The sequence below is a fragment of the Ochotona curzoniae genome, unplaced genomic scaffold (genome assembly GCF_017591425.1).
Source record: "Ochotona curzoniae isolate NIBS_2020 unplaced genomic scaffold, NIBS_Ocur_1.0 scaffold_4937, whole genome shotgun sequence".
Lineage (NCBI taxonomy): Eukaryota > Metazoa > Chordata > Mammalia > Lagomorpha > Ochotonidae > Ochotona > Ochotona curzoniae.
In genome coordinates, this window is record NW_024467126.1 from 3,025,242 (window position 1) to 3,051,684 (window position 26,443).

At 61.9% G+C, this 26,443-nt stretch overlaps 4 protein-coding genes across 5 annotated transcripts; 1 reads left to right on the top strand and 3 right to left on the bottom strand.

Moving 5' to 3' along the window:
- Nucleotides 1-10,705: 10,705 nt before the first annotated feature.
- Nucleotides 10,706-14,157, top strand: NDUFV1 (NADH:ubiquinone oxidoreductase core subunit V1). 2 transcript variants are annotated; one of them, XM_040970653.1, is made up of 10 exons: nt 10,706-10,857; nt 11,085-11,167; nt 11,426-11,596; nt 11,844-12,027; nt 12,185-12,374; nt 12,743-12,955; nt 13,232-13,398; nt 13,576-13,657; nt 13,746-13,891; nt 14,009-14,157. In XM_040970653.1, the coding sequence occupies exons 1-10, from the start codon at nt 10,786-10,788 to the stop codon at nt 14,093-14,095; spliced, it is 1,395 nt and encodes a 464-aa protein (XP_040826587.1). In that variant the 5' UTR covers nt 10,706-10,785; the 3' UTR covers nt 14,096-14,157. The 2 variants fall into 2 exon arrangements, with proteins under 2 accessions (XP_040826587.1, XP_040826588.1); XM_040970654.1 differs by having other exon boundaries at nt 10,786-10,836.
- Nucleotides 14,158-14,386: 229 nt separating this feature from the next.
- On the bottom strand, nt 14,387-17,179 carry LOC121150232 (double C2-like domain-containing protein gamma). Its single transcript, XM_040970961.1, has 10 exons — nt 16,889-17,179; nt 16,683-16,762; nt 16,537-16,608; nt 16,352-16,461; nt 16,134-16,269; nt 16,007-16,060; nt 15,079-15,230; nt 14,921-15,002; nt 14,743-14,839; nt 14,387-14,670 (listed from the first exon to the last, which is right to left on the bottom strand). Exons 1-10 carry the CDS (start codon nt 17,127-17,129, stop codon nt 14,540-14,542), a joined length of 1,155 nt encoding a protein of 384 aa, XP_040826895.1. The 5' UTR covers nt 17,130-17,179; the 3' UTR covers nt 14,387-14,539.
- Nucleotides 17,180-20,042: 2,863 nt separating this feature from the next.
- On the bottom strand, nt 20,043-21,247 carry NUDT8 (nudix hydrolase 8). Its single transcript, XM_040970977.1, has 4 exons — nt 21,054-21,247; nt 20,700-20,832; nt 20,493-20,570; nt 20,043-20,386 (listed from the first exon to the last, which is right to left on the bottom strand). Exons 1-4 carry the CDS (start codon nt 21,245-21,247, stop codon nt 20,159-20,161), a joined length of 633 nt encoding a protein of 210 aa, XP_040826911.1. The 3' UTR covers nt 20,043-20,158.
- Nucleotides 21,248-22,125: 878 nt separating this feature from the next.
- TBX10 (T-box transcription factor 10) lies at nt 22,126-26,239 on the bottom strand. Its single transcript, XM_040970810.1, has 8 exons — nt 26,233-26,239; nt 24,412-24,661; nt 24,157-24,258; nt 23,706-23,877; nt 23,146-23,301; nt 22,947-23,014; nt 22,689-22,783; nt 22,126-22,361 (listed from the first exon to the last, which is right to left on the bottom strand). Exons 1-8 carry the CDS (start codon nt 26,237-26,239, stop codon nt 22,126-22,128), a joined length of 1,086 nt encoding a protein of 361 aa, XP_040826744.1.
- Nucleotides 26,240-26,443: the final 204 nt, after the last annotated feature.

Consider the following 26,443-nt stretch of genomic DNA (forward strand, 5'->3'; position numbering starts at 1 on the left):
CCGGGGCAGAGACAAAGAAACTCCGGCCGTGACAGTGACAGACAGCGGCTGCGCGCGAATGGGGCGGCTCTGCCGCTTTCGATTCCTGCGCGGGCCAACCAGAGCAGGCGAGAGGCGGGTACATTCATGGAACTGGGCCAATCAGAAGCCGCTAACCAACGTGTAAGGCGGAGCTTCCGTCGCGACCTCAGAAGGACTCAGTCTCCGTCCGACCTCTCTGTTCAGGGCACCTGCTGGTCCCCCAGGTTCGAAGGCCCAACGTGGAGGCGCGCGCGGGTGTCCCTTCTGAGCTCGGCCTTGGCTTGTCCGGCAGCAGCTGTGGCCGGCGCGGCGGGAGCCAGGGGACGCGGGCCCACCCGAGAGGCCGGCGTGGCCCCGAATGCCCTCCCACGGTTCCGTGTTTGCATGGCCAGGCAGGGGGATCGGGCTGGCCTGCGGGTGTGACTGTGTGGGCCGCGGCGTTAGGAAGCTGCCCGTGGCTGTGGCCCGGCTTCCCCGCGGACACTCAGGCGCCTGTTTGTGGAGGTGGCATGGCGAAAGTGCACCATTTTGGGGGTACACTAAGAGACCTAGTGTCCTGGAGCCCTCCCCTCCATGCCCAGCTGGGCGCCAACGTCAGCTTGGAGGGGCTACCTGAAGGGACGCCCCAGCGCCACTGGGCAGGCCGGCCCTCGCCCTCGTCTTCGATGGAAAGCTGAACAGAACCAGGAGGCTGAGCCCTAGCGGCTCCGGGCAGGGGTTTGGCCTGGCAGGCAAGGCGCCCGGTCAGCATCCCCTGTGGGGCTGCCTGGGTGCAGTATCTGCTTCTGGCTGGAGCTGCAGCTTCCTGCTGATGCAGGATCAGGAGGATGTGGAACCGGCTCAAGGGACTGGATTCCTGCCACCCATTTGGAGCACCTGTAGAAACTGAGTTCCCGACACCCAGGCGGGAGTTCCTGGCCCCTGGCACAGCCTCAGCTCTTTGAGGCAGCAGATGGGAACTCTCCCAAATAAATCCTAGGGGAATGGAGCCATGGTGTAGTAGGCCAAGCTTCTGCCTGCAGTGCCAGCAGCCCATATAGGCACCAGTGTGTATCCTGGCTGCTTCACTTCGCATCCAGTTCTCTGCCTGTGGGTTGGGAAGGCAGTTGAGGATGGCCCAAAGCCTTGGAACCTGCACCCGCCTGGGAGACCAGAGAAGCTCTCAGCTCCTGGCTTTGGATCGGTTCAGTTCCAGCTGTTGCTACAATTTGGGGATGGAAGATCTCTGCCTCTCCTCTCTGCCTTTCAATTAGAAATCTAAATAAAATTTTAAACTATTATCATTATTATTACTCTTTTTTTTTTATTTTTATTATTTTTTCATTGGAAAGGCGGATATACAGAGAGGAGAGACAGAGAGGAAGATCTTCCGTCCGATGATTCACTCCCCAAGTGAGCACAACGGGCCGATACTATGCCGATCCGAAGCCAGGAGCCTCTTCCGGGTCTCCCGCGCGGGTGCAGGGTCCCAAAGCTTTGGGCCATCCTCGACTGCTTTCCCAGGCCACAAGCAGGGAGCTGGAAGGGAAGCGGGGCTGCCGGGATTAGAACCGGCGCCCATATGGGATCCCGGGGGTGCAAGGCGAGGACCTTTAACCACTTGCGCCACCGCGCCGGGCCCTATTATTACTCTTAATGGCAGTTGGTTTCAAGGCTGCAGCATGGCAAGGAACCACAAAGCCACGGAGGCTTTTAGATCTGGTAGGAATGGACCGCGCCCCTTGACGGTCAGCCAGTGGAATTTTCCGTCTTCCCCCGACTGCCCCTGCTGCTGAGACGGCGGTGCTACAAGGTGCGGGCGTGGAGGCAGAGGGCAGGCTCCAGGTCCTACCCCTCCCGCCTCTGCAAAGCACGGGACACACAGCTTCCTTCCTGCTCAGGTTGTGCACAGTTGCACGGAAGGCCCTGACGTGGGACATTTTTTTTTTTAATTTTATTTATTTGAACGGGACTTTCAGAGACAAGGAGCAAGAGATCTTCCATCAAGTGTCTCACTCTCCAGATGTCCTCAGCACTTAGGACTGAACCAGGCTGAAGCTGGGAGCCAGGAACTCCATCCGGGTCCCCCGTGAGAGTGGCAGGGGCCCAGGTACTGGGCCATCCTCTGTTTCCCAAATGCTCTAGCAGGAAGCTGGGACAGAAAGTGCTGTCTGATGGGGGATGCTAGCATCACATGGCCTAACCTGCTACACATCAAACCACATCGCACTGGTCCCATGGGGTGACCTTGGCCGTCATGGAGAGAGAACAGCAGGTTCAGAGCTGGGCAGGGCCTGCTGCCTGCCAGATGCACATCTTGGCTACAGCATTCCGAAGGTCCACCTTAAACACTGGAGAACCACCAGTGCCCTCCAAGGAGGGGCTCCCCCCACCGCATCCCCCTCACAGCCGCTCCAGCTGCCCTCTGTCATGACCAAGACTGGAACTGACCGGGCCGGAGCCTGCAGAGGCCCTCTTCTGAGCTTGCTGCGGCAGAGACACGCAGGCTGGCTGAGATGTGGGAAGCTTCTGGAGGGACCAGAGGGCAGGCCGGGTGTGTCCTGACCCAGGCAGGTGACAGCAGCTGGCTAGAAGCAGGCCATTAAGCAAAAAAAGAAGCAGTAGCTGCAGGCCGTCCTGGGTGAAGAGGGAGGGATCTGCTGGCCTTCTCTGCTTGGCCCTAAGTAGGAAGTGCAGATGGACTTTAAGGAAATTGTCAGTTCTTATTGAGTTCTAGCCACTTGGGGCTGGCGGTTACCAAAGTTACCATTTGGTGTTCTGGAATATTCCAAGGGAATACTCTCCCAACACCAATGGGCTCGCTGGTGCCTGGAGGCTTGGATTAGCCTCTCGGGCTGGGTGTTATGTGTTGGGGATGTGAGTTCCAACATCACATTTGGCCTGCCTCTGTCCAACTACACACAGTGTCCCAGCTCGGTGGCCCCAGCCAAGCCCCTGGACGCCCATAGGGAAGGGAGGTGCCTCTAGTGTCACCCGAGGCTTCAGGACGCTTGGGGACTGGACACTTGATCCCAAGGCCCTGAAGAGAAGGCCTCAGGAGCAGGCACCCCATAGCACCACCTCCACTGCCACGGTTCCTGGCAGACCTGCCCGGGCTGGCCACAGGGTCCCTGGGCTGCACCTGCCACACCTTGGCCTCCTGGACAGCGCCCTTGACCAGGCTCCTGGAGACAGTAACCCACGAGTGTGGCTTCCCAGGAGTTGCAGGCCAGTTTGGCAGGACCCTGGGGGAAACCCTCCAGGATAGAAATTCCCATTGCATCCCCTCTGTCTGTGCCAGTCAGGCAGAAAGGCAGGCCAAGGCTGGCCCCCACAGACCCAGTCAAGAGGCATGGAGGTGGCTGCTGAAAGGGTTTAGTGAGAGGGTCTGAAGGTGTCCTGTAGGAATATGGGCCTGGAAGTCTGCTTCAGAAGAGTTCCTGGGGCTGGCGTGGGGGGCCTGTGGCTGAACCTGCACTGCTCCACTTCCACTCCAGCCCCCCACAAATGCACCTGCAAAAGCAACAAAAGATGGGCCAAGTCCTTGAGCCCCTGCCACCCACGTGGGAGATCATGGCTCCTGGCCAAGCTCCAGCCATTACATCCATTTAGGGAGTGAGCCAGCAGATGAAGACTTTTCTCTCTCGCTCTCATTTTCACTCTGTCACTCTGCCTCCTAAATAAATACTATATATTAAAAATAAGAGTAGGAAGGGCCCAGCACGGTGGTCTAGTGGCTAAAGTCCTCGTCTAGAACGCGTCAGGATCCCATATGGGCACCGGTTCTAATCTCAGCAGCCCTGCTTCCTATCCAGCTCTCTGTGGTCTGGGAAAGCAGTCATGGATGGCCCAAAGCCTTGGGCCCTGCACCTGTGTGGGAGATCTGGAGGAAGTTCCTGAATCCTGGCTCCGGATCGGCACAGCACCAGCCGTTGTGGTGACTTCAGGAATTATCAGACAGAAGATCTTCCTCTTTGTCTTTCCTCCTCTCTATAAATCTGACTTTGTAATGAAAATAAATAAATCTTTTTAAAAAATAATAAGAGGCAGAATAACAGAAAGAAAAAAAGTATTCCAGGAAGACTGGGACTACCCCAGGTGGCCAGAGCTGAGCCAAAGCAGGAGCCAGGAGCGTCCTCTGGGTCTCCCACATGGGTGCAGGGTCCCAAGGCTTTGGGCTGTCCTCGACTGCTTTCCCAGACCACAAGCAGGGAGCTGGATGGGAAGTGAAGCAGCCGGGATACAAACCAGCACCATGTGGGATCCTGGCAAGTGCAAGTTGAGTATTTAGCCACTAGGCTATTGTGCTGGGCTTGTCACATGAACTTTAATTGTGACCTTCAGGGAGATCAAAGCTCTAACCCTCCCCAGCCCGGAATATCAGAGGGAGCAGAGGCATTCGAAGACCATTTAGAGAGAAAGAAGCTTTCATACCTTTAAAAAACATGCTGGCAGGATTGGAAAACTCTCAGGTGGTTAAGCTGAGAAAATCGTATAAAACTAGAGCAAAAAAGACAAAAGAATGGAACGATACCAGCGTATTCTTGAAGGGAACCAGGCCAAGGGGACACTGGCCGGCTGATGGGGGAAGGCAGCAGGCAGTCTGTGGGTCCCAGTGTGGGCTCTGAGGCGCGCTGCTCTGTAGATCCCCTGGGACGCCCACTGCAGGCTTCATGGGAAGGGTCCTCCTTCCTGGAGGTGGCCAGTGGAGGGGAGGAGGGCCACTGCTGGGGGCCTTGGCCGGGTCAGCTGCCGGGACCCAGCTGGGCAAGAGGGAGAGACTCAGGGTGACTCCCAAGCATCTGCCATCTAACTGTGACCGCAGGCGCTGCCACAGGGTGGCCAGAAGCGGTGAAGCCTTTTCATGGTTTTCAAACGACTGGGCTCCCTATCTCACACCAACTGCAATGAACTCCAGACCGAGCAGCATGTCTCCCCAGGATATGCTGGTGTTGTCATAGCTTTATGGGGTACCATGGACTTTAGGGGAGCCCCCTGCAGGACACAGGCCTGCTAGTTCACCATGAGAAGTCCTCCAGCCCTAACTGTCCATGGAGCAAGGCTGAGCAGCCTGCAGGACACAGGAGCAACACTAACCCAGAATAGTAACAAAGATGTCCTAGCGACCTTGCACTCCTGGACAGGGCCCCTAAGAGACTGGCCTTGATTCAGCCACACCGGAGAGCCTGTGTCAGAGCAAAGGACAAATGACAAACCCAGAGGCACCTGCTGACCCCAGAGGGTGGGCTGATGACCCCACTGGTCCTTGAGAAACCCCACCAAAGCCACAGGGCGGTGAAAAGCAGAATGCACACTCCATCAAGAGAGCGCGAGAAGGTCTTCCATCCACTGGCTCACTCCCCAGACAGACGCAATGGGCAGCTGAGCTGATTCAATCCAAAGCCAGGCGCCAGGAATGGCTTGAGCCTCCCTTGGGGTACAGGGATCCCGAGGACTTGGGCTGTCCTCTGCTGCTTTCCCAGGCCACACGAGGGAGCTGGATGGAAGTGGAACAGAAGGGTTATGAACCAGGTGCCCATATGGAATCCGGCACTTGCAAGGCAGAGTAAAGATCAGCCTGTTGAGTCATGGCACAGGCTCCAGGTGTGAGCTTCTACACGCCAAGTAACACATCCAGACAAAGCAAAAACCAACAAGGAGGCAAGCACTCGGTTAGCTCCCAAGAACAGACTTCAACGGGAAGAAGGCAGCTTCCTTTACGTGGCTCTGGGGACCGTTACAGGATAGCCGTGCCCTGAGGAAAGTTCTAGAGCATATGGGTGAGGGAGAGAAAGAGTGTAGCGAACAGTAAGAAAGCCACAAGGAACAAAACCAGAAAGCGAAAGACACCCTACCACCTGCACCTTTATAAATCTTTCTTAACACGCCGCCTGTCCAAAGAAGGAAATAAAAGCCAAACCCTCAGCACATCTAGCGGATGTAACAGAGGCGCACCATCCATCAGAGCCCTGGTCTAGTCATCCTGTCCCTTCAGGCTTAACAACTAGGCCTCCCACGGCGGGTCGGGGTTACCTCCCTGCCCCCTCACCCTGCTCTACCCCCAGCAACACACACCTTCCAGGGGCCCTCGTGTCCTCGGTCATTCCTGACCCCTTTCAGCATCGGTTTCGGTCTCAGGGGCCTCACCCCCAGACTTGGACTTGGCGGAACCCTTGCAGGGAGCCCGTCCATTCATTTGGTAAGATGCTTGCTTGATACAATTAGCTCGGCCCACCTGGGAAGGCTCCCCACCCTGAAGCAGCTGAGGTGCCGGTGGGGGCCATGGGATGCGTGCTGCAGGCAGGAAGTCATAAATTCTGGCTGCAGCCACGGGACCTCGCCTGCCCCAGAGCTCCCCACCCCCATGTCCTTGGAGCGTGAGCCTGCCCGCCGGGAGGAAATGGGCTCTGCAAGGTGTGGACCCTCGCGGGAGGAAGACAAACAGCTCGACCTGTTTCTAATCACAGGATGCACGGCTTTGTGCTTTGTCTGCTTTGCTGATTTATGGAATGGGGCTTGGCGTTTCCGAAAGCGCCTGTGGACCCGACAAGTGGCGGCTCGCGTTCCTAAAATCTTGGATGAGTTGGGATGGGGAGGTTAAGCTCCTCTTGGCATCTGGCATCTCAGGTGGTTAACCAGGGCCACCCCAACTGGTGGGGAAGAAGGAGGCCAGAGCTTTTGCGTTTGGAGACAAAGGCGGGGCAGGCAGACCCTGTAGCAGACCCCCTGGCTCAGAGCCACATCCTGGGTGTGTGTCCAGACCAGAGCAGCAGAGCCGACAGCCCGGCTGTGGCTGCAGCCAGGTCTCCGCGTCTACAGGAACCAGGGTGTGGAAATGCCCAGCCAGGTCACAGGGTCACAGGGTCACAAAGGACCGAGTCCAATGGAGAACACAGGAGTATGGGTGCTGGAGGAGGCAGAGGTCAGTGTGAGGTGCAGCCTACCTCCCAACCAACTGTGCATCTTTTTAAAAAATATATTATTTTATTTTTATTGCAAAGTCAGATATACAGATTGGAGGAGAGACAGAGAGGAAGATCCTCTGTCTGCAAGTGACCGCAACGGCCGGTGCTACGTCGATCCGAAGCCAGGAACCAGGAGTTTCCTCCAGGTCTCCCACATGGGTGCACAGTCCCAAGGCCTTGGGCTGTCCTCCACTGCTTCCCCAGGCCACAAGCAGGGAGCTGGATGAGAGGTGGAGCCACCAGGATTAGAACTGGCGCCCATATGGGATCCTGGCGTGTTCAAGGTGAGGACTTTAGGCGCTAGGCCATTATGCTGGGCCCTGTGGATCACTTTTTTAAAATTGCATTTGTGGAGCCTGGTGGCGTGGCCTAACACTTAGCATAGCATCAGCTGTTGCCCTCACTTGGGGAGTGAATCATCGGACTGAAGATCTTCCTCTCTCTCCTCCTCTTTGTATATCTGACTTTGCAATAAATAAATCTTTTTTAAAAAAATTGCATTTGTGAGGCTGATGCAGTGGCTCAACAGGCTAATCCTCCACCTGCCAGTGCCTGCATCTGTACATGCAGCAGTTTGAGTCCTGGATGCTCCACTTCCAATACAATCCTCTGTCTATGGTCTGAGAAGGCAGTAGAGGATGACCCAAGGCTTTGGGACCCTGCACCCGCGTGGGAGACCTGGAAGAACCTCCTGGCTCCTGCCTTCAGATCAGCTCAGCTCTGGCTATTGCAGCCATTTGGGGAATTAACCAATGGACAGAAGATTTTTCTCCATGTCTCTCCTTCTTTCTGGAAATCTGCCTTAAAAGTAAATAGATCTGAGCCTGGCACGATGGCCTGGTGGCTAAGGTCCTCACCTTGAACACACCAGGATCCCATATAGGCGCCAGTTTGTACCCCAGCAGCCCTGCTTCCCATCCAGTTCCCTGCCTGTGGCCTGGGAAAGCAGTCGAGGACGGCCCAAAGCCATGGGACCCTGCACCCACATGGGAGACCTGGAGGAAGTTCCCGACTCCTGGCTTTGGACTGGCTCAGCTCTAGCCACTGCGGCCACTTAGGGAATGAACCATCAGATGGAAGATCTTCCTCTCTGTATATCTGACTTTGCAATAAAAATAAATAAATGTTTACCAAAAAAAGTAAATAGATCTTTTATTTTCTTTTAGATTTTGCTTATTTTTATTGGAAAGGCAGAGTTCCAGAGAGAAAGAGATACAAACATCTATCTTCTGGTTCACTCCCCAAATGGCCACAATGGCCAGAGCTGAGCTGATCCAAAGCCAGGAGCCAGGAACTTCTTCTTGGTCTCCTGTGCAGGTGCAGGGTCCCAAGGCTTTGGGCTGCCCTGGACTGATTTCCCAGGCCACAAGCAGGGAGCTGGATGGGAAATGGAGCAGCCAGGATATGAACCGGCACCCATACGGGATCCTGGCGTGTGCAAGGTGAGGACTTAGCCACCAAGCCATCACGCCAGGTTAAAAATAAATAAATCTTGAACAAACATCTAGCAGAGTGCCAAGAAGCATTAATAAATACAGGTATTATTCTTGAGGGGATGAAGTCACAGTGATAAAACACAGTGCTTCTTTCTTCCAGCTTTGCCGAGCTTTTTAACTTTCCCAAATATAAAATGTGAGCATGCTCCTGAGAGAGTTTCTAGAAAGATGGATTGGCAGTGGGGAATGGAGAACTTCAGGAAGTTGACATCCACAGGCTACTCTTACTGGAGCAGAGTGGGGTCCTCGGCGTGCCACCCCATGTGCCGGGGCCCTCGGCATGCCACCCGAAGTGCTGGGTGGGGCCGTGCCATGTCCTCAGGCCAGTCAGGAGGGGGCCGCCTGAACTTTGTTCTGAACCTACTAGTCCATGTTTATAAGGGGTGGTGGGGCCAATGTGCAGGCTGGTGCCCCAAGGGGGCATCACAAGGTTCCAGGCTCAGCCACGGGGAGGGGCCTGAGGGCATGCGACAAAGACTCAGAGGATGTTATTATTGTTCATCAGCTTCCCAAAGAACTGCACCAGCCAGGGCTAGGCCAGGCTGAAGCCAGGAGCCTGGAACTCCACTTGGGTCTCCCACAAGTACATGGGCCATCCTCTGCTGCCTTCCCAGGAGCTTGGCCCAATGGGAAGCTGGGGCTCCAGTCGGTGTTCACATGGGATGCCTCTGTCCCAGGCCACACAATGCCAATCCCAGGGCAGCGGCGAGGCAGCTAGCATTGGCAGGGTGCTACTGGTCTAGGGCATGTAGCCAGGGTCCCTGTCATCTCTCTGCTTCTGCTCTGGATGCTGGCATGGGGAGGGGGGGCAGGAACACAGTGGACAAGGGGAGATCCGGGGCCTGGGACACCAGGGAGGCAGAGGAGATTCCTGAAGGGGAAGCAGCACCCAAGGGGCCTCCTCACCCCCCGGGTGCGGTGCAGGATAAGCCAAGGCAGAGGAGGACGTGGGCCCAGCTCCCCTGGCCCCAACCTTGGGAGTGGGGGGATTAACACACCGCATCCTGCCTGGAATAGAGGTATCCTGCCATACCCTGTCCTGTCCCAGTCCAGCACCCCAGTGAGCAAGCCAGCAAGCATTCTCCTTGACCCAGTTAGAGAGGAGGAGGTTAAGGAATCGCCCTCTATCGCTTCTCCTGCCCCCTAAGGAGGCATCCATGGACTGAGCCCCGGATTAGCTGTGTGATCCCAGCTCTGCACGGGGAGGGCCTGGGACTGGGAGCTCAGACTCGGGCTTCGGGTGCAGTGCGGGGGAAGGGCTGGTCTACCCGCCTACACACAGATGCAACTTTGGTCAGAACAGGTGGGGTCTCAGGGGTGTGACCGGCGTCTGCTAGGGCTGGCCCGCCCCACCTCGGCTGTGTTGTGGGTTTGCACCGCGAAGGGCACTGTGGGAGGCTCCAGCACCCGGCAGAGCTGAAGCGGGACATGCAGGGGAGGCACCAGGGACTGCAGCTGCTTCCTGCGCGGCTGAGCTGCTCTCAATAACCCAGAGAACTGGGAGCGCCCAGAGTTTATTCATGTGTTCCCCACACTTCCTCTCGGAGAAGGGCAAGCGCCACTCCGAGCCACGCCCTAAAGCCTAAAGACCAGAAAGGGGTCGCGGAAGGGGGCGCAGGGAGTGCTGACCACACAGCGCGCTGGGAGCCTGTTGACCCTGGGGGTAGAGGGCCAGCGTGCGCCGAGGGCCACCCTCTCAGCAGTGCCACTGACGACCTCCGTTTTGCGCCTGGCCCAAGCTGAGGCTGTGGACGCCTCTGGGAAGACCGCCGCGGTCAGTCCCCCTGCCTGCCTGCCTGCCGGGGGCCCCTCAGCTTCCCCGAGCACATGGATGCAGCGAGGCAGCCCCAGCCAGAGGGCAGCCAGATCACAAGGGACCGTGGGGCTGCGGCCGCAACCTGTCTCACTTTTTGCCTTCATCACCATACACCGAACCTAACTGCAGCAGGCGCATCCTAAACGGCAAACCTGACTGGAAAACACGAGAGTCCAGCTGGAGACACCTGAAGTGTTTGCATGAGGTCTGAGAGGCTGAAGATCTGGCTAGAAGGCGAGCCAGCCAACAAGCACACGAGCCAGCAGCTGGTATCCCGCCCGATAACAAACACCCGCCCCACCGGTGGGAAGAGGAGCCGGAGCCCTCAGGACTACAACTCCCAGAAGCCACAGCGCCAGACACGGGACGTCCGGTCCTTTACGCTCCCTCGAAGGGGCGGAGCTGGAGCGGCGCCGGGAGGCGGGGCGCGTGATGCTGTTTCTGCGCGCCGGCCCCGGCCTCGGTGTTGTGAAGGTGACAGAGGCTGGTGACCGTGCTGGCCGCCGCGATGCTGGTGGCTCGGCGGCTGCTCGGCGGGGCACTCCCCGCGCGGGGGTCTGTGCGATTCAGCAGCGATACGGTGAGGCCCTGCCTGACTCGGGGCTGCAAGGAGCCTGGCCCGCCGGCTGCGCGATCCCCGGCCTGGCGGGAAGTGCGGCTCTCCGTCGCCGCAGCCTGGCAGAGCGCCGCCGGGGTGGGTGGGGGGGTCCCTGCCCGTGCTCAGGTGCAGAGGCCAGCCCCTGGAGGTCGGTAGCCCCTGGCCCAGCTTCCCGCGGCTGCAGGACTGAGGCCTCCTGTCCCCCACAGGCGGCGCCCAAGAAAACCTCCTTTGGCTCGCTCAGGGACGAAGACCGCATCTTCACCAACCTGTACGGACGCCATGACTGGAGGTGAGAGAGGGATCCCCTCCCACCTTGGCCTGGCAGATCCCCCGGAGCAGGCTACCCCGCCCCTCACCCCCTGCACCCCTCAGCCCGGAGCAGGGTACCCCCCTCACCCCCTGCACCCCTCAGCCCGGAGCAGGCTACCCCGCCCCTCACCCCCTGCACCCCTCAGCCCGGAGCAGGCTACCCCGCCCCTCACCCCCTGCACCCCTCAGCCCAGAGCAGGCTACCCCACCCCTCACCACCTGCCCTGCCCTTGACCAGGTTGAAAGGCGCTCAGAGCCGGGGTGACTGGTACAAGACCAAGGAGATTCTGTTGAAGGGACCTGACTGGATCCTAGGCGAGATCAAGACGTCAGGTCTGCGGGGTCGTGGCGGGGCCGGCTTTCCCACGGGCCTCAAGTGGAGCTTCATGAACAAGCCCTCGGATGGCAGGTGCGTATGCCTGGGCAGTGCCCGGGGCAGGGGACCCCGGGGGAGAGCAGGCTCTGGCCTGAGTGGAGTGCAGCTCTCAGGAAGACTTAGGGAGAGAGCTGGGTGGTCGTCTGGCCTAGGAGAGCCCCTGCTGGTCAGCAGGGAGAGCTCCTGGGGGCATGTGCAGGCTGACAGGGACCAGCTGTGGAGGGACAGCCTTGGGACACCCCCATACGGTGCACCCCAGCTGAGCTGTGGACCCCTGCAGGCCCAAGTACCTGGTGGTGAACGCGGACGAGGGGGAGCCGGGCACCTGCAAGGACCGGGAGATCATGCGCCACGACCCTCACAAGCTGGTGGAGGGCTGCCTGGTTGGGGGGCGCGCCATGGGCGCCCGAGCCGCCTACATCTACATCCGGGGGGAGTTCTACAACGAGGCCTCCAATCTGCAGGTGTGTGGGGCATGGAGCTGCGTGGCCCGGGGCTTAGACGCCCTTCCCGCAGCAGGTCTGTGGGCTGCTCCCACGTGCCCCCCCATACAGGACTCGGTCCCCGAAGCCGCCTTCTCTGGGTCTTGGGTGGCATCCAGCTCACACCCCCACCCCACAGGTGGCCATCCGTGAGGCCTACGAGGCCGGCCTGATTGGCAAGAACGCCTGTGGTTCCGGCTACGACTTTGACGTGTTTGTGGTGCGCGGGGCCGGGGCCTACATCTGCGGGGAGGAGACAGCGCTCATCGAATCCATTGAGGGCAAGCAGGGCAAGCCGCGCCTGAAGCCACCCTTCCCTGCAGATGTGGGTGAGCTCCAGGCCACGGCTGCAGGACCCCTTCCTCAGAAACTGGCCAGAAGGAGGTGGGCAGGTGGGGACAGGCCCCCTGGCTTGTTCTCAGGACGTTTCTGAGTGCCCCTGGGCTGGGCCAGGTGGGGTTGGGTGCCAGTAGCACACAGGCCAGCCTCGGCCCCAGGGCAGACACCCAGGCGTGTGTGTGGCTGTGCCGTCACAGTGTTCTGGGAGCGAGGCATGGCAGAGAACAGGGGATGCAGCCCCCACTGGGGGCTCAGCAGTGGACAAGAATGACAGCAGTGAGACAGCAGGAGCTCGGTCACAGGGATCAGGACCCTGGGGAGCCCACCATCCAGCCCCTGATCTCCCTTTCCCCCGCAGGAGTGTTTGGCTGCCCCACGACTGTGGCCAACGTGGAGACGGTGGCTGTGTCCCCAACCATCTGCCGCCGCGGCGGTGCCTGGTTTGCGGGCTTCGGCCGAGAGCGCAACTCGGGAACCAAGCTCTTTAACATCTCCGGCCACGTGAATCACCCATGCACGGTGGAGGAGGAGATGTCAGTGCCTCTCAAAGAACTGATTGAGAAGCATGCTGGTGAGGCGCTGGGCAGGGGAGAGACCAGGGCTGGCATCGGGCAGGCAGGTGGGCAGGGGAGAGACCAGGGCTGGCATCGGGCAGGCAGGTGGGCCAGGGAGAGGCCAGGGCTGGCGGGACCATGAGGTCAGCTGGCCCAGACGGGCGGGGGAGAGGCCAGGGCTGTTGGGACCGTGAGGTCAGTCGGCCCTGGCGGGCGGGCAGGTGGGCCAGGGCTGCACCAGGACTGGGAAGGCGTGCCACCCAGCCAGCCCTGACCCAGCTGTCCGGGGCCAGGCGGTGTCACAGGTGGCTGGGACAACCTGCTTGCCGTGATCCCCGGCGGCTCGTCCACCCCACTGATCCCCAAGTCCGTGTGTGAGACCGTGCTGATGGACTTCGACGCGCTGGTGCAGGCGCAGACGGGCCTGGGCACGGCCGCCGTGATTGTCATGGACCGCTCGGTGAGGGCAGGCGTGTGTGTGTATGTGTGTGTGTGTGTGTGTCCATCCCCAACCCAGGCCGTGGGAGAGGCAGGCTGGGCGGGGCACCGCAGAAGGCTGGCTACGACCCCAGCAGTGACACCCGGGGAGTGTGCTGGGGTCTGAGGCCTCATGCCCGCTTGCTGCCCTTGTCACCAGACGGACATCGTCAAGGCCATCGCTCGCCTCATTGAGTTCTACAAGCACGAGAGCTGTGGCCAGTGCACCCCGTGCCGCGAGGGTGAGCGTCCGGCTGGGTGCGCCTCCCCACATCCCTGCTTCCCCCCACATCCCTCGCGTTGAGCGCTGTCGTGCTGCCATCCCTGCAGGTGTGGACTGGATGAACAAGGTCATGGCCCGCTTCGTGAGGGGCGAGGCCCGGCCGGCCGAGATCGACTCCCTGTGGGAGATCAGCAAGCAGATAGAGGGCCACACCATCTGTGCCCTGGGCGATGGGGCCGCCTGGCCCGTGCAGGTACTTGTGCCCACTGCGAGGAGGGGTGCGGGCGTGGGGATCAGGTGGGGGCAGGGTGGGTGCGGGCGTGGGGCCGGGGGGCAGGGCTGGGCGTCACACCCCGCCTCTCCTGACCAGGGCCTGATCCGCCACTTCCGGCCAGAACTCGAGGAGCGCATGCAACGGTTTGCCCAGCAGCAGCAGGCGCGGCAGGCCACTGCCTGAGCCGGGAGCCCGGCCTGCGTGTCCCTGTCCCTCAAATAAAGCAGGTGCTGCCCACTCTGCCAGCACGGCCTCTCCATCTCTGCCCTTCCTCCCACAGTGCACTGGAGCCAGCCTGGAGTTCCCGCCACACGGAGAGCAGGCCGGCGGGGAGGGCAGGGCTGCTTCAGGGCCTTGCCTTGGGCGCTGGCCGGTGGCCAGACCTACCCTGGCATGGTGCTAGCCCCCAGGAGGGGGAGAGGAGAGGGCGCAGTCTGCCCTGGGTGGCAGTGGCCGGAGAAGGGACAGCTGTGGTCTGCATGAAGGAAATGTTTATTTTGATTTCATGACTTTGTTGAGGGGGGAGGGAGGAAATGGCCTATGGACTTGGGGCTGGGGTCAAGGTGAGGCAGCTGAGGGTGCCGGCCTGGCCGTGGGGGCCCCCGGTGAGTAGGGCTAGCCTCGAGGTTAGTTGCCAAGCTGGGGCGGCGTGCCATCCAGTGGGTGCCACAGCTCCAGCCGGTGGTCACTGCGGCCCAGGCATTCGTGCCAGTGCTGCAGGCGCTCCCCGCCGGCCCGGCTGCTCAGCTGCACCCCACCTGTTGATGGGGGGTGTGAAAGGGGCTGGTGGGGCCCGCAAGGCTTCCCCAGTCGCCCGACTTGCCGCTCACCGATGAAGTCGTCCGCGGTGCCCAGGTCGTAGTCCCACACCGTCACCAGGAGCGCCTTCTGCAGCAGCTCCTCTCGGGGGCCAGCGTAGAAGAACTCCTGCGGGGGAAGGGCAGCGGGCAGGCAGGCAGTGGCCGGCCACTGGGGCCAAGCGAGGCGGGGTCTGCCCAGCCCGCCTACCTCATTGAACTCAGGGTTCAAGGTCTTCCTGCGCACGCTGGTCTTGTGTTTGGACTTCTTCCCCATGTTTGGGTGCAGGAGCCTAAGTGGGAAAGGGGGCTAGGTCAGGGGTGCCCCCTCGCCCTCCCTGCCCACCTATCCACACAGTTCACGCTTACAGGCGGACGAAGGGATCCGAGTAACCGTTGGCGTCCATGGGGGCTAGGTGGGCACAGCGCAGCACGCCCACCAGCAGGCCACCCCGCTGTGAGCTGTAGCACAGGGAGAGGAGAATACGGCCACGCTCCTCCCAGGCCACCTCCGCCTCCACCTGCAGGGGCAGTGTGGGCTCAGCTCCCAGGTGGCCTGAGGAGGCCAGTGCTGCCTTCCGCCCCACCAGCCCATTGGCCCGGATGGTCTCTGGGTGTCAGGAGCCAGCCAGGAGCTTCCCAGGATGCCTCTGCGTCTGAAGAGCAGCTCTGCCCAGGGCTGCACGGTCACTTCAGGTGCAGGCCTGCCCCGTACCCACTGTGGTCCCAGGAGGCCAGGTCACACAGCACCCCTGGTACTCAAGGGCTGCGGGAAAGAACCTGGTGGGGCCTGCAGTCGTCCACCTGAGGAAAGCCGGCCTCTCTCCCAGCCAGTCCTCAGAGATGCAGGATGGCCCTGCCTTGCAGCACACAGCCGTGCCATTTCCAAGTTCAGCTCATTGGCAGGTGCAACAGTGTGTGGCCCCACTAGGGGAAGGCCACTCAGCCTTTTCTCTGAAGTGGGTAGGCAGTGAACCCTCCACTGTATGGGGCAGGGGAACCTCCACTGCTGGACCCTGGGCTCTGACCAGGTTTAGGGATCTCATGGAGCCCGAGGAGGCCCTGGTGCTCCTGACAAGACCATGAGCGGGGGTCGAGGGGTGCAGCCAGCTTAGAGTGCACCTTCCTGACCCCAGGGCCGCCCCAGCAGCCAACCCCTGACCTTGCCCAGCCCTCCCATCTGGGGTCATGGGAATCCTCCACCCTTTTATGTCTCAGGGTTGCAGGGTCTGCCAGGCTGGGCCTGGGGCTGCCCTGGTCCTGCTCCTCAGGGTCCCCATCCAGCTGTCCTACCCACCGCTTCATACAGCGACATGCCTCGGGCAGCGTCCACACTCTTGGGTCTCTTGGTCTGGAAGAATGGGGAGCCGGTCAGCTGGGCTGTAGGCTGCCTGAGTCCCCTCCCTGGCAGACTGGGCACTCACCAGCCTACACTTCTCCAGGCAGACGTTGAAGCTGCAGGCTCGGTTTGGTACCAGCTTCCTCAGGGGCACACGCAGCTCCCCAAGTGGAGGAGCCCGGCGCCGGGGCCGCAGACGGGGGTCCTCGCACACACACAGCCTGAGGGACCCCCAAGTCAGCCCTGGCCAGGCCAGCCTGCCCTCCCCTCCCCACTCCCTGGCAGCCTCAGTAGGCTCCTCACCTCAGGGTCTTGCGCCCCGCGTCCTGGCAGGTGAAGCCGTGGTAGGTGAGCGTCTCCTCCCAGACGGGACCCCGTGTGCCCCGCACCGTGCGTGTCCGGAGCTGGCTGGCCTGTGGGGCAGTGCTTCATCACACCCGGACATCCGCCCAGCCTTCCCGGATCCCCTGGGCTGGGGCAGTGCTTACCTTGCTGGCCCCCGGCAACAGGTTTGCCTTGACATAGGTGTCCACAGAGCCTGAGGCTGGTGGCTTGAGGCCCTGGGGACAGATCTGGATATAGAGCAGCCTTTGGCCCAGCCACCTCTCCCCAGAGGCCACTGTTCACACCTCACCTTGGCACGGTGAGCCGTGCAGTGCAAGGCGCTGTTGTCCGCATCAAAAAGCAGTGTGAACTCGAGGGTGCCAAGGGCAGCTGCGGGCAGGTGGCAGGCAGGTTGGCCCCTGCACCCTCTCTCCTACATGCCTGCTGCCTAGAGCGCCCCAGACCCCACCCTGGCAGGGCTGGGCCAGGCCGTCCCCTCCTCTTGGCCCCACTCACTGCTGTCGTCTGAGTCTCCTTCTGGCTCCGGGTCGGGCTGTGGCTGAGGTGCAGGATGGTTGGCGGAGGCTGCTGCAAGGTGTGGGGCCGGGATGCCCAGGGCGGGCTCCGCGAAGGGCGAAAAGTGCGGGAAGTAGTGGGAGATGAGGTGGATGGGCCGGATGGGCCCGGGGCTCACGTCAATGGCCATGTGCTCCTGCATGCTCACCCGACCCCGGCCCGCCAGTCCCCTGCCTGCCATGGGGCTCACAAACAGGAGGTCGGGGCTTGGGGAAACCTGTGCTGAGCGGGGCTGAGGGGAGGGCACCTGGCAGCCGGGGCTGGATGGAGAGGCATCCCTGGGGTAGCCAGCAGCGGGGCGGTTCCTGAGGACAGAGTCAGGGTTAGGGGCTCAGGGCTGGAGGGCTCTGTTGGGGGTCGGCCCAACTGGGCTGCTTACCTCTGCGAGTTGCTCCGGTGCTGTAGCTCCCTGCAGCTGTCACTGCTGCTCAGCCAGAACTGGGGGCCCGGAATCCGGTGGTGCTGGGGGCGCAGCCTCCTGCCTGCCCCTTCACACCCTGCTGGAGGGAGCTATTTTTACTGTGGTCATGTGGCTGAGCCCCTGGGTGAGGAAGCTGGAGGACCAGAGGTGACAAAAGGGGTGTGAAGTGAGGAGGAGGTGCCTGGGGAAGTGTGTTAGAAGATGGGGTTGGGGAGAGCTGCAGGGAAGGGAATATTGGGGCCCCTGTTACCTGGTCCTCTTGCCAGCACAGATGTTGGAAATGGCATGAGGTCCTTCCAGCACCCCTTGCCCCTCCCAGCTTGGAGTCCTAACCATCGTGAGGGTGTCCCCTCTCCAAGGCCCCTGAAGGCAGGGTCCAATCCAAATATTTTTGCTCTCTCTCTCTCTCTAATATTTAGTTTTTATTGGAAAGGCAGAGTTACAGAGGGGAAAATCTTCCATCCACTGGTTCACTCCCCAAGTGGTTGCAATGGCCAGAGCTGAGCTGATCCAAAGCCAGGAGCCAGGAGCTTCTTCCAGGTCTCCCACGCAGGTGCAGGGTCCCTGTTTATGTGATGAGGAAAGCAGCTGACCCACATGCAAGACCTGGACGAGGTCCCATCCCTGGCCATTATAGGCATTTAGGTGGATCTAAAGATTCTCTGCTTTTCCCTCTCTGTGTATTTGAAATAAATATCTTTTTTAAAAAAAGATTTATTTATTTTTATTGCAAAGTCAGATATACAGAGAAGAAGATCTTCCATCTGATGATTCACTCCCCAAGTGACTGCAACGGCTGGTGCTGCGCCAATCCGAACCCAGGAGCCAGGAACTTCCTCCAGGTCTCCCATGTGGGTGCAGGGTCCCAAGGCTTTGGGCCGTCCTCCACTGCCCTCCCAGGCCACAAGCAGGGAGCTGGATGAGAAGTGGTGCTGCCAGGATTAGAACCGGCTCCCATATGGGATCCTGGTGCATTCAAGGTGAGGTCTTTAGCCACTAGGCCACACCACTGGGCCCTGAAACATCATTTGGTTATTTAAAAGAGTTCTTCCACACACTGGCTCACTCCCCAAGTGAATAATGGCCAGGACTGGGCCACACTGCAGGCAGGCCCCCTGTGCGGTGCTGGCATCACCACCCAGCATTTTTTCAGGTGCCCTGGGGACCTGCCAGGCCTTGCACACGCACTCAGAGGTGGGGCACCAGTGTCTCAAGTGCTAGTTTAGCCCAACTCACTGCGCCACCGTGCTGGGCCCTGGCCAGCTGCACACTGGCCCCTGCTTGTGTCACTGACCTTACTGGTTTCGCCTGCCCAGTGTGTGTCTCTGTGGCCGTCCTACCTCACTCAGGCCACAATGCCCCCAGTGCGCCCACACCCTCCTTGTGAGGTGCACCAGCAAGTCCGTGTGTGTGTGTGTGTGTGTGGCGTTTTCTTCACCCACATGCTGTTTCCTTCTGAGCTGTGGTGAACAACCCTAAACGCACCTGCACACCTCTTTTACATGCTGACTGTAGCCCTTTGGGTGTGTTCCCAGGGACAGGACAGCCAGGTCACGTGTGTCTGGGGAGCCGTGCTGCTGCTTCCCACGAGGGCCACCCCCACTTCCCACCGTCCTCACCAGCACTTGGTGACGGCCAGCCCATCGGAGGTGGGTGCTGTTTCATCATGGTCTGAGTCCGCAGTTATCTGACACTGAGCGCTTCTTCAAGCACCTATTGACCGTTGGGGGTTCTGTCCATCCAGGTCCTCTGCCCATTTGTAAAAGTGGAAGTTTCTCGGCACACTCGGGCATACCCTCTGACCCCATGCCCAGGCCACCTCCTCCCTCTCCGGGCAGGAGCTTTGTGTTGAAGGCAGGTCTTGCTGGTCTTGTACGTGCGGGGTCCTGAGAAGTCACTCCCAGGCTGTCTCCTTCCAGGGCTTCTGCCGGTCAGGCCTGTTCTTGAAGTGTCTCACCCATTTTGAGTTTGTATATAGCATGAACTCCTGCTGTTCTTGGGGGCCATTGCCTTCCTCACTCCGTGAAGGGACCAGCCTACTCCCCCAGCTCACTTCACTAGCCCTGTTTACGAATAGACTGCAAACCTTGCGGGATACATGGTAGGTTCAGGGGATTCCGGGGGAGACGGACCAGGAGAGAGAAGCTGTTTGCTGTCAGCAGGATGCTGACATGGGGGCATCCTGGAGCCCTGGCCTCACCTGCCCACCTCTGGCCAGCATGGCAGGGCGGACAGGGCAAGAGAGCGAGGGAGTCTGGAGCCCGTTGGGCCGGATGTGTTTGTTGAGGACCACCATTCTTCACAGGAAGTTAGCTCAGGGCTTGTGCTGGCTAGTACCACCCCAAGAAGTGTTGCTAAGCACAGTGTTCCTGGTCAGCCTGCCCATCCTTGGTGTCCCACACCAGCTGTCCTGTGTGGCTCCTTAGCTGATCTGCAACACCACAATCCCCCAGGGTGACCTATCAGTGCCTGGGGACCCAGTACATCACGTCCAGGCCATGTGAGTGCCACTCCTGCTGGGCTTGTGCACGTACAGAGGGGCAGGTGGGCTGAGGCAACGGCAACGGCCAGGAGTCTGGCCCCAGGCTCAGAGCCCACCCTGAGCTCTGGTCTCACCAGGCAGGTACAGCACCCAGGACTTTTCTGGGAAAAAAGGAAAATGGTTTCCCTTGAGACAATAAGGTTTCTGCCCAGGCAGGGCCCCCAACAGAAGATGCGGGCACCAGAGTGCTCAGAGGCTGTTTATTCGGCCCCAGCGTGCAGCAAGTCCAGCTGGGGGGCCGGGCGCTTTAGCCCCCTGGCAGCCGGGAGCCGGCCAGGCGGGGCTGGTAAGCGCCCGGCGCGAGCAGCTGCAGGGTGAATTCGGTGATGATTGCCGTGAGGCCCCACACGCGGTGTGGCCCGTGCAAGAAGACGGGCAGCGTGTAGCGGAAGTGGCCGCCCTGGCAAAAGTGGGTGTAGCCCTGATTCTGGGTCTGCAGCAGGTGGGCCAGGGGCAGTGCAAACACCTCATCCACCTGCAGGCATGGGGCAGAGAGGGTGTGTAAATACCCCATCCACCTGCGGGTGGTGGGGGGAGCTGGCCACAGCAGCCCCACTGTGACCCCAGCGCCTCCCACTCACCTCGTCAGGGCTGGGGGTAAGGCTCTGCAGATCCAGAGGACCCACGCCAGCCAGCACGGGCACCACTGTGGCCTTCTGCTGGGGTGGTAGAAGGGCAGGCAGTCAGGTGGAGTGTGCCCTCTGGGCTCCCTGCCCTAAGACGACACCTGCAGGGGTCACTAACCCCTGTCCTCACGTCCCTGGGCCCAGCAGGCTGGGGCAGCTCACCCGGTCGTGCACGGGTTGCAGGACACCCCAGACGTGCTCGGGGGGCACTGCCAGCCCCAGCTCTTCGCGCGTCTCCCGCAGGGCTGTGTGCACCACGTCCTTATCAGCTGGGTCACACTTGCCGCCTGGGAAACTGAGCAGGACAGAAGGGCTCTGGTCCTTGGGCTCCCGGGTCCCGGGTGGGGAAGTGGCTGTCAACAGGGCCGGAGGGGCACCCCGGCATCTCCGCCTCTCCCAAGGGAGAGGCCCCTGCGCGGCGCAAGGCAACCCCGGCCCTGCGAGCGCCCCCCGACGCTGGCCCCGACCGCCGCAGCCTCGTCCCGGGAGGCCGAGCCGGGCCCCGGGCGGCTGTACCTGACGTCGCCCCGGTGCCTCCCGGTCAGGCGGCTGGACCGCAGCGTGTAGAGCAGCGCCGGGACCCCGCGCACCGAGCACAGGGGCACGAGCACCGCGGCCGCCGCGGGCCGCGCACGTAGCCGGGCCGTGGCCCCCGCCAGCAGCCGGCGGCAGCGCCGCTCGCCCTCGGCCGACAGGCAGTCGGACAGCATGTCGGACCGGCGGCGGGGACGCGGAGGGCGCGGGGCGGGGCCAGACTCCGGAGACGGGGCGGGGCTCCCGGAGACGGGGCGGGGCCGGGCGAGGGCGGGGAGATGGGCGGGGCTCCCGAAGACAGGCGGGGCCGAGCGAAGGCAGGGGCGGAGCTCCCGGAGAAGGGGCGGGACCGGGCGATGAGATGGGCGGGGCTCCCGAAGACAGGCGGGGCCGAGCGAAGGCAGGGGCGGGGCTCCCGGGGACGGGGCGGGGCCGGTGAGGGCAGGGGACGAGCTCCCGTGACGCGGCGCAGGGAGGGGGCGGGGCTCCCAGGCGGCTCGTTCGCGAACCCGGAAGGCGGCGGGCTCGCCGGTGCTTTGAGGAGACAACCGGAGGGGGCTTGGCCTTATGGGCGGGACTTCCTGTCGGGAGGCGGTGCCTGTGAGGCGGGCGCTGGGCCCCTCTTCCCTTCACGGGTTTCGGGAGCTGGACGTCCATCCGCTGAGCGGCAGGCAGGAACGGGCGGAGTCCGGATGTCCTTCCGGAGGCGGCGGAGCTTGGGGGCCCGTGCCCAGGGACCCTCCTTCCCGGGCCGCCCACAGCCAGTCCCGGGCCCTTGCAGGGCCGTGCCCGCCGCCCCCCTCCCAGCCCCGAGCGCCCCGAGATGCCCGTGGGGCTGGGGGACTCCTGAGACCGCACGTGCGCGCCCGCCAGTGACAGACAGTTTAATGGTGGGAGACGGGGAGGGGTCACAGCTGAGGAGATCCCACCGCCCGTTGTCCCAGGAGAGGAGCGGGCCAGCGGTCACTGGGAGCCCCGGCCAGGCGGCAGGTGCAGGGTGGCTGAGGACAGGAGGGTCAGGGCTCCCCGAGGGCCAGTGCAGGAGGATGCCCGGTCACTGGGAGCCCCGGCCAGGCGGCAGGTGCAGGGTGGCTGAGGACAGGAGGGTCAGGGCTCCCTGAGGACCAGGGACAGGGTATGGGGCTGGGCGTGTCCTTGGGATCCCAAGGTGGCCTGGGGCTGCAGGGCACCGATCCTGGTAGGCGAGAGGCTGGCAGGGGGCCACAGCTGGCAGGGTCTGCAGGAGCCGGCCAGGGGTCCTGGTGGTGGAGGTTGACTCTCTGTGAAGGTCTGAAGGGAGAAGTGACTGAGGGGGTGCCAACCTTCCTCCCCTGCCCTCGTCCTGCCCACCCTTCCCTCTGCCTGGAATTTCCTCCTGTCCTAACCCCTCCCAGTCCTCCAGGCCCAATGCCAGGGCACCTCCATCAGGCAGCCCACCTGGCACACACTACTTCGTCCTCTCATCCTTGCCCTGTTCTGCCTGCCCTGGGTCGTGCCCTGTCTCACCTCCACGTCCACTGGATATCCAGGCAGTTTGCTGCAACCCCTTCCGGGGGACCCTGTAGCCCCACCTGCCACGCGTGCAGGTCCTGCTTCCATTGTCCTTAGGGGACCTACCTTTTTCCTGCTGGGCAGAGCGCTTGAGCAGGCAGGAACCCAGGCTGCCATGACGGGAGACCGGAACGCTTAGCAGGGGCCGAGGGGCCACCGGCCTGCAGGTGGAATGGGCGGAACAGAGTCGTGGTCAGGGGTCATGGTCAGAGAGCATGACTTTGAAGCCAAAGTGAGGAGTCCAGAACCCAGGGCCTGCTGGGTGGGGAGGGGGAGGCCAGAGCAGCTAGTGGCAGCAGCAGGGGGCAAGGGGCCGGGCAGTACCAGGAGTCAGGGTCGGTGTCCCTGAAGCCCTTGGCAAACGGGTTGCTGGCGATTTTCAGCTGTGTGATCTGCAGAAGGGAGAGCTGTCACGGGGCCAGCCTCGGCTGCCCCAGTCCGCCAGGGACGCCTCTGTCAGGGGCCAGGAGCAGGGATGGCCCAGGGCGAAGGGAGGGTCGGAGCCCTGGCCCTGCCCACCCACCCGGTGGTTCTGGTAAGCCGTCACTGCTGTGAACTGTGTCTCGGTGAAGACGAAGGACTTGAAGTTCTCCTGGGCATAGCGCTCGCTGTCCTTGCGCGGGTCCACAAAGACCACATGCAGGCGCGGCTGGTAACGGTGCATGGAGTGGAGGATGATCTGCAGGGTGTGGGGGGACACAGGGTGCAGTGTCCAGGCTCATCTGGCCACCGGGGCCCGTCTCCCCACTGGGCCAGCTCCCCTCTTCCCCCACCTGCCCGGGACTGTGAGAGCTTGCAGCTGTTTGGGCGCATGATGAGGACTCTGTACCCCACCCTCTGCCCTGCTGCTCTGCCTGCTGCGGCCTCTGCCTCTGGCCCTCCTCCACCCAGCAGCCCTGCTTCCTCCACAAGGCCCTCTTCCCCCAGGGCTGCCTCCTGGCCCAAGCTCTTGGCCTGAGTCCTGCTAATTCCCAGCCTTGACTGCCAACAGGGGACAGGTCACCAAGGGTCCAGCCGGCCCTGGTTCCAGGCTGTGGTCACAGTTGGACCCCAGCCCATGGTGGCGGCGGCCCTGGGCCTTACATGGCCATTGTCATCCAGCAGGTTGTTGGTGAACTTGAGCTTGTCGAAGGACACGATCTGACGCATCCACTGGGCACCCTTGGCCGGTGAGTCCGGGTGGAAGTGCACGCGGCCCGGCATGGCGGGGTCGGCCTTGCCTGCGACCAGCCAGGCTGAGCTGTGGAAGGCATACCTGGAGGAGGTGTGGGGAGCAGAGCGAGGTGGCGAGGGCCGCCAAGCCTGACCAAGCCTGGCTCGCGAAGGGGTGGTCCCCAACCCAGCACTGGCTGCTCTCAGGCCCCCTGCTGCTCTGGGCTAGCCAGCCTCGCCTGCCCATCGCCCGCCCATCGCCCACATGAGGCTGTTCATTGCCCCGTCCCAGGCACCAGGCTGGACCTCCCTTCTGCTGCCCAGCTCTGCTGCCCCCTGCCTTGCCCTGGGGTGTGTCTGATTCCGGGTCTTCCCCTCAGACCTGTATCTCTTGTCGTCCACTGGGAGGAAGTCCATAAGCAGGGCATAGTCAGCCAGCGCGTCCATGCCCAAGATCTTCACCTGGAAGGTGGGGAACATCCTCCTGCAGGAAGGCGGGGCTTAGCAACCTGGGCAGGGCCTGCCCCACCGACCAGGCCCTGGCCAGCCACCCCAGCCCTGGCATGGCCACGCCTGCCCAGCACTGGCCCCGCCCCATCTCAGTGCCACTGCATCCCCTCCGCAGCCCGCCTTGCACCTGCCCGCTTTGGTGACGATCATCTCTGTGCCCAGCTGGTGGAACTCTTCCCACAGTGGCTTCATCTCCAGTTGGACCGTCACACCAGCCACCCGCGGGTTCTTGGGTCCCTGCTCCGGGGACTCGGTCGCGGCTTGGGCCCCAGGGGAGCTGTTACAAGGGCCTGATGGGAACTCCCAGCTGGTACCGGCGATGGGCAGGGTATAGGTCTCGGGGGGTGCCAAGACACTGAGACCAGTGGGCAGAAAGGCTGGGGAGAGAGGACAGAAGGCTGGGCCCTATGTACCCCTTTCTCCAGGAAGCCCTCCTGGGCAGCAGGCCTGGGCTCCTCAGGAGGAGATGCTCCTGGGGAGGTTTCCAACAGTTCTGTGGCCATGTGGCCTTGAGAAAATTGCTCCTCCTACAGCCTCGGTCTCTACACCTGTCCCAGGGTTCTCACCACCTGCCTGCCTGTAGGGTCACTCGAGGATGCCGCACTCTGCCCCTTTTGTGAGACATTTTACTGAGGATGCCCTAATGTAGAAGGAGCTGTGCCCTGGGCCCAGCCTCCCTGGAGTCCCCGCAGCCCGACAAGCCCCGTTCATCCTCCCCAGCTCTGAAAATCTGCCTCCAGCAACGTTAACCCCCCCACCGCAGCCTGGGTCTCCCAGGCCTGTCATGTCTGCTCTGCGATCCTGGCAGAAGCTGGGCCAAACAGTCCACCCATGTACACCCACTCGGGACTTCGACAAAATGAGTGTCGCGCCTGACCCAGGACCCCCTCATCTGACCCAGCACCTCCATGCCTGTACCCCCACACCTGACCCAGGACCCCTCACCTGACCCAGCACCCCCACACCTGACCCAGGACCCCTCACCTGACCCTGCACCTCCATGCCTGTACCCCCACACCTGACCCAGGACCCCTCACCTGACCCAGGACCCCTCACCTGACCCTGCACCCCCACACCTGACCCAGGACCCCTCACCTCACCCTGCACCCCGACACCTGACCCAGGACCCCTCACCTGACCCTGCACCTCCATGCCTGTACCCCCACACCTGACCCAGGACCCCTCATCTGACCCTGCACCCCCCATGCCTGACCTAGACCCCCATACCTGACCCAGCACTCCCAATCTGACCAAGCATCCCCACACCTGAGAAGCAGACAGCTTGCAGACACACACACCATGTTCATAACCGCAGTATCCACAGCACCCAAAGGTGGGGCAACCCGAGGGTCCAGTGATGGACTAACAGACGCCTCGGATTCGGGCGGTGAGAAGCATCCTCCTTTGCAATGGTCAGTAACTCTGCCCCACAAGGATTTCTGAGGACACTACAGTGTGGCTCTGCCAGTTACAAACACATCATGGCCACCTTCCCTGCAGATGCCAGGAACCTGGGAGCAGCGTGGGGTTCAGACAGCGGGACAGGGTGTGTGTGGCAGGCAGCACTGCAGGCTCCGTGACGATGCAGCCATGTGTGAGGAGCGGGCCTGTTTGTGCCCAGTGCGTCCTGAACCCGCGGCTATCCCTTTGTCATGATCCCTTGAGAGGCCGCAAACCTGGTGGGGCCCCGTCCTGAGCAGCGCCAGCCCAGGTGACACCCCAAGCAGAGGGAAGGAGGGCAGGACCAGCAGGACACAGACACGCTCACGGTCCCAGGGACACAGCGGTGGGCAGGGTCAGCTCTCCAAGGGCTTCCCGTCTGGCTGCCACCCTCACACCCCAGTCACATCCCCCAGCCCTGGACTGTTAGAACGTGCTGGGTCCCCGGCCTCTCCCTGCCACTGTGGCCCGAGCTGGCCCAAGCTGAGGCCATGTGGCCATCCCATACCTGCCATGATGGTCCTAATGGCCAGCTCCTGGAGAAAGCTGCTCAACTGGGTAGGGCTGCAGCCACCCGACAAAGGGGCTCCCACCTGCCAGCGGGGTAGTGCTGTCCTGGGCTGTGCCTCTGCGGTGTCCCCAGCCACCGAGCAGGGATATGCTGGTCCAGGTCCTGCCCCTGAGCCGGCAGCTGCTCTTCCCAGGTGAGGTCCAGGCTC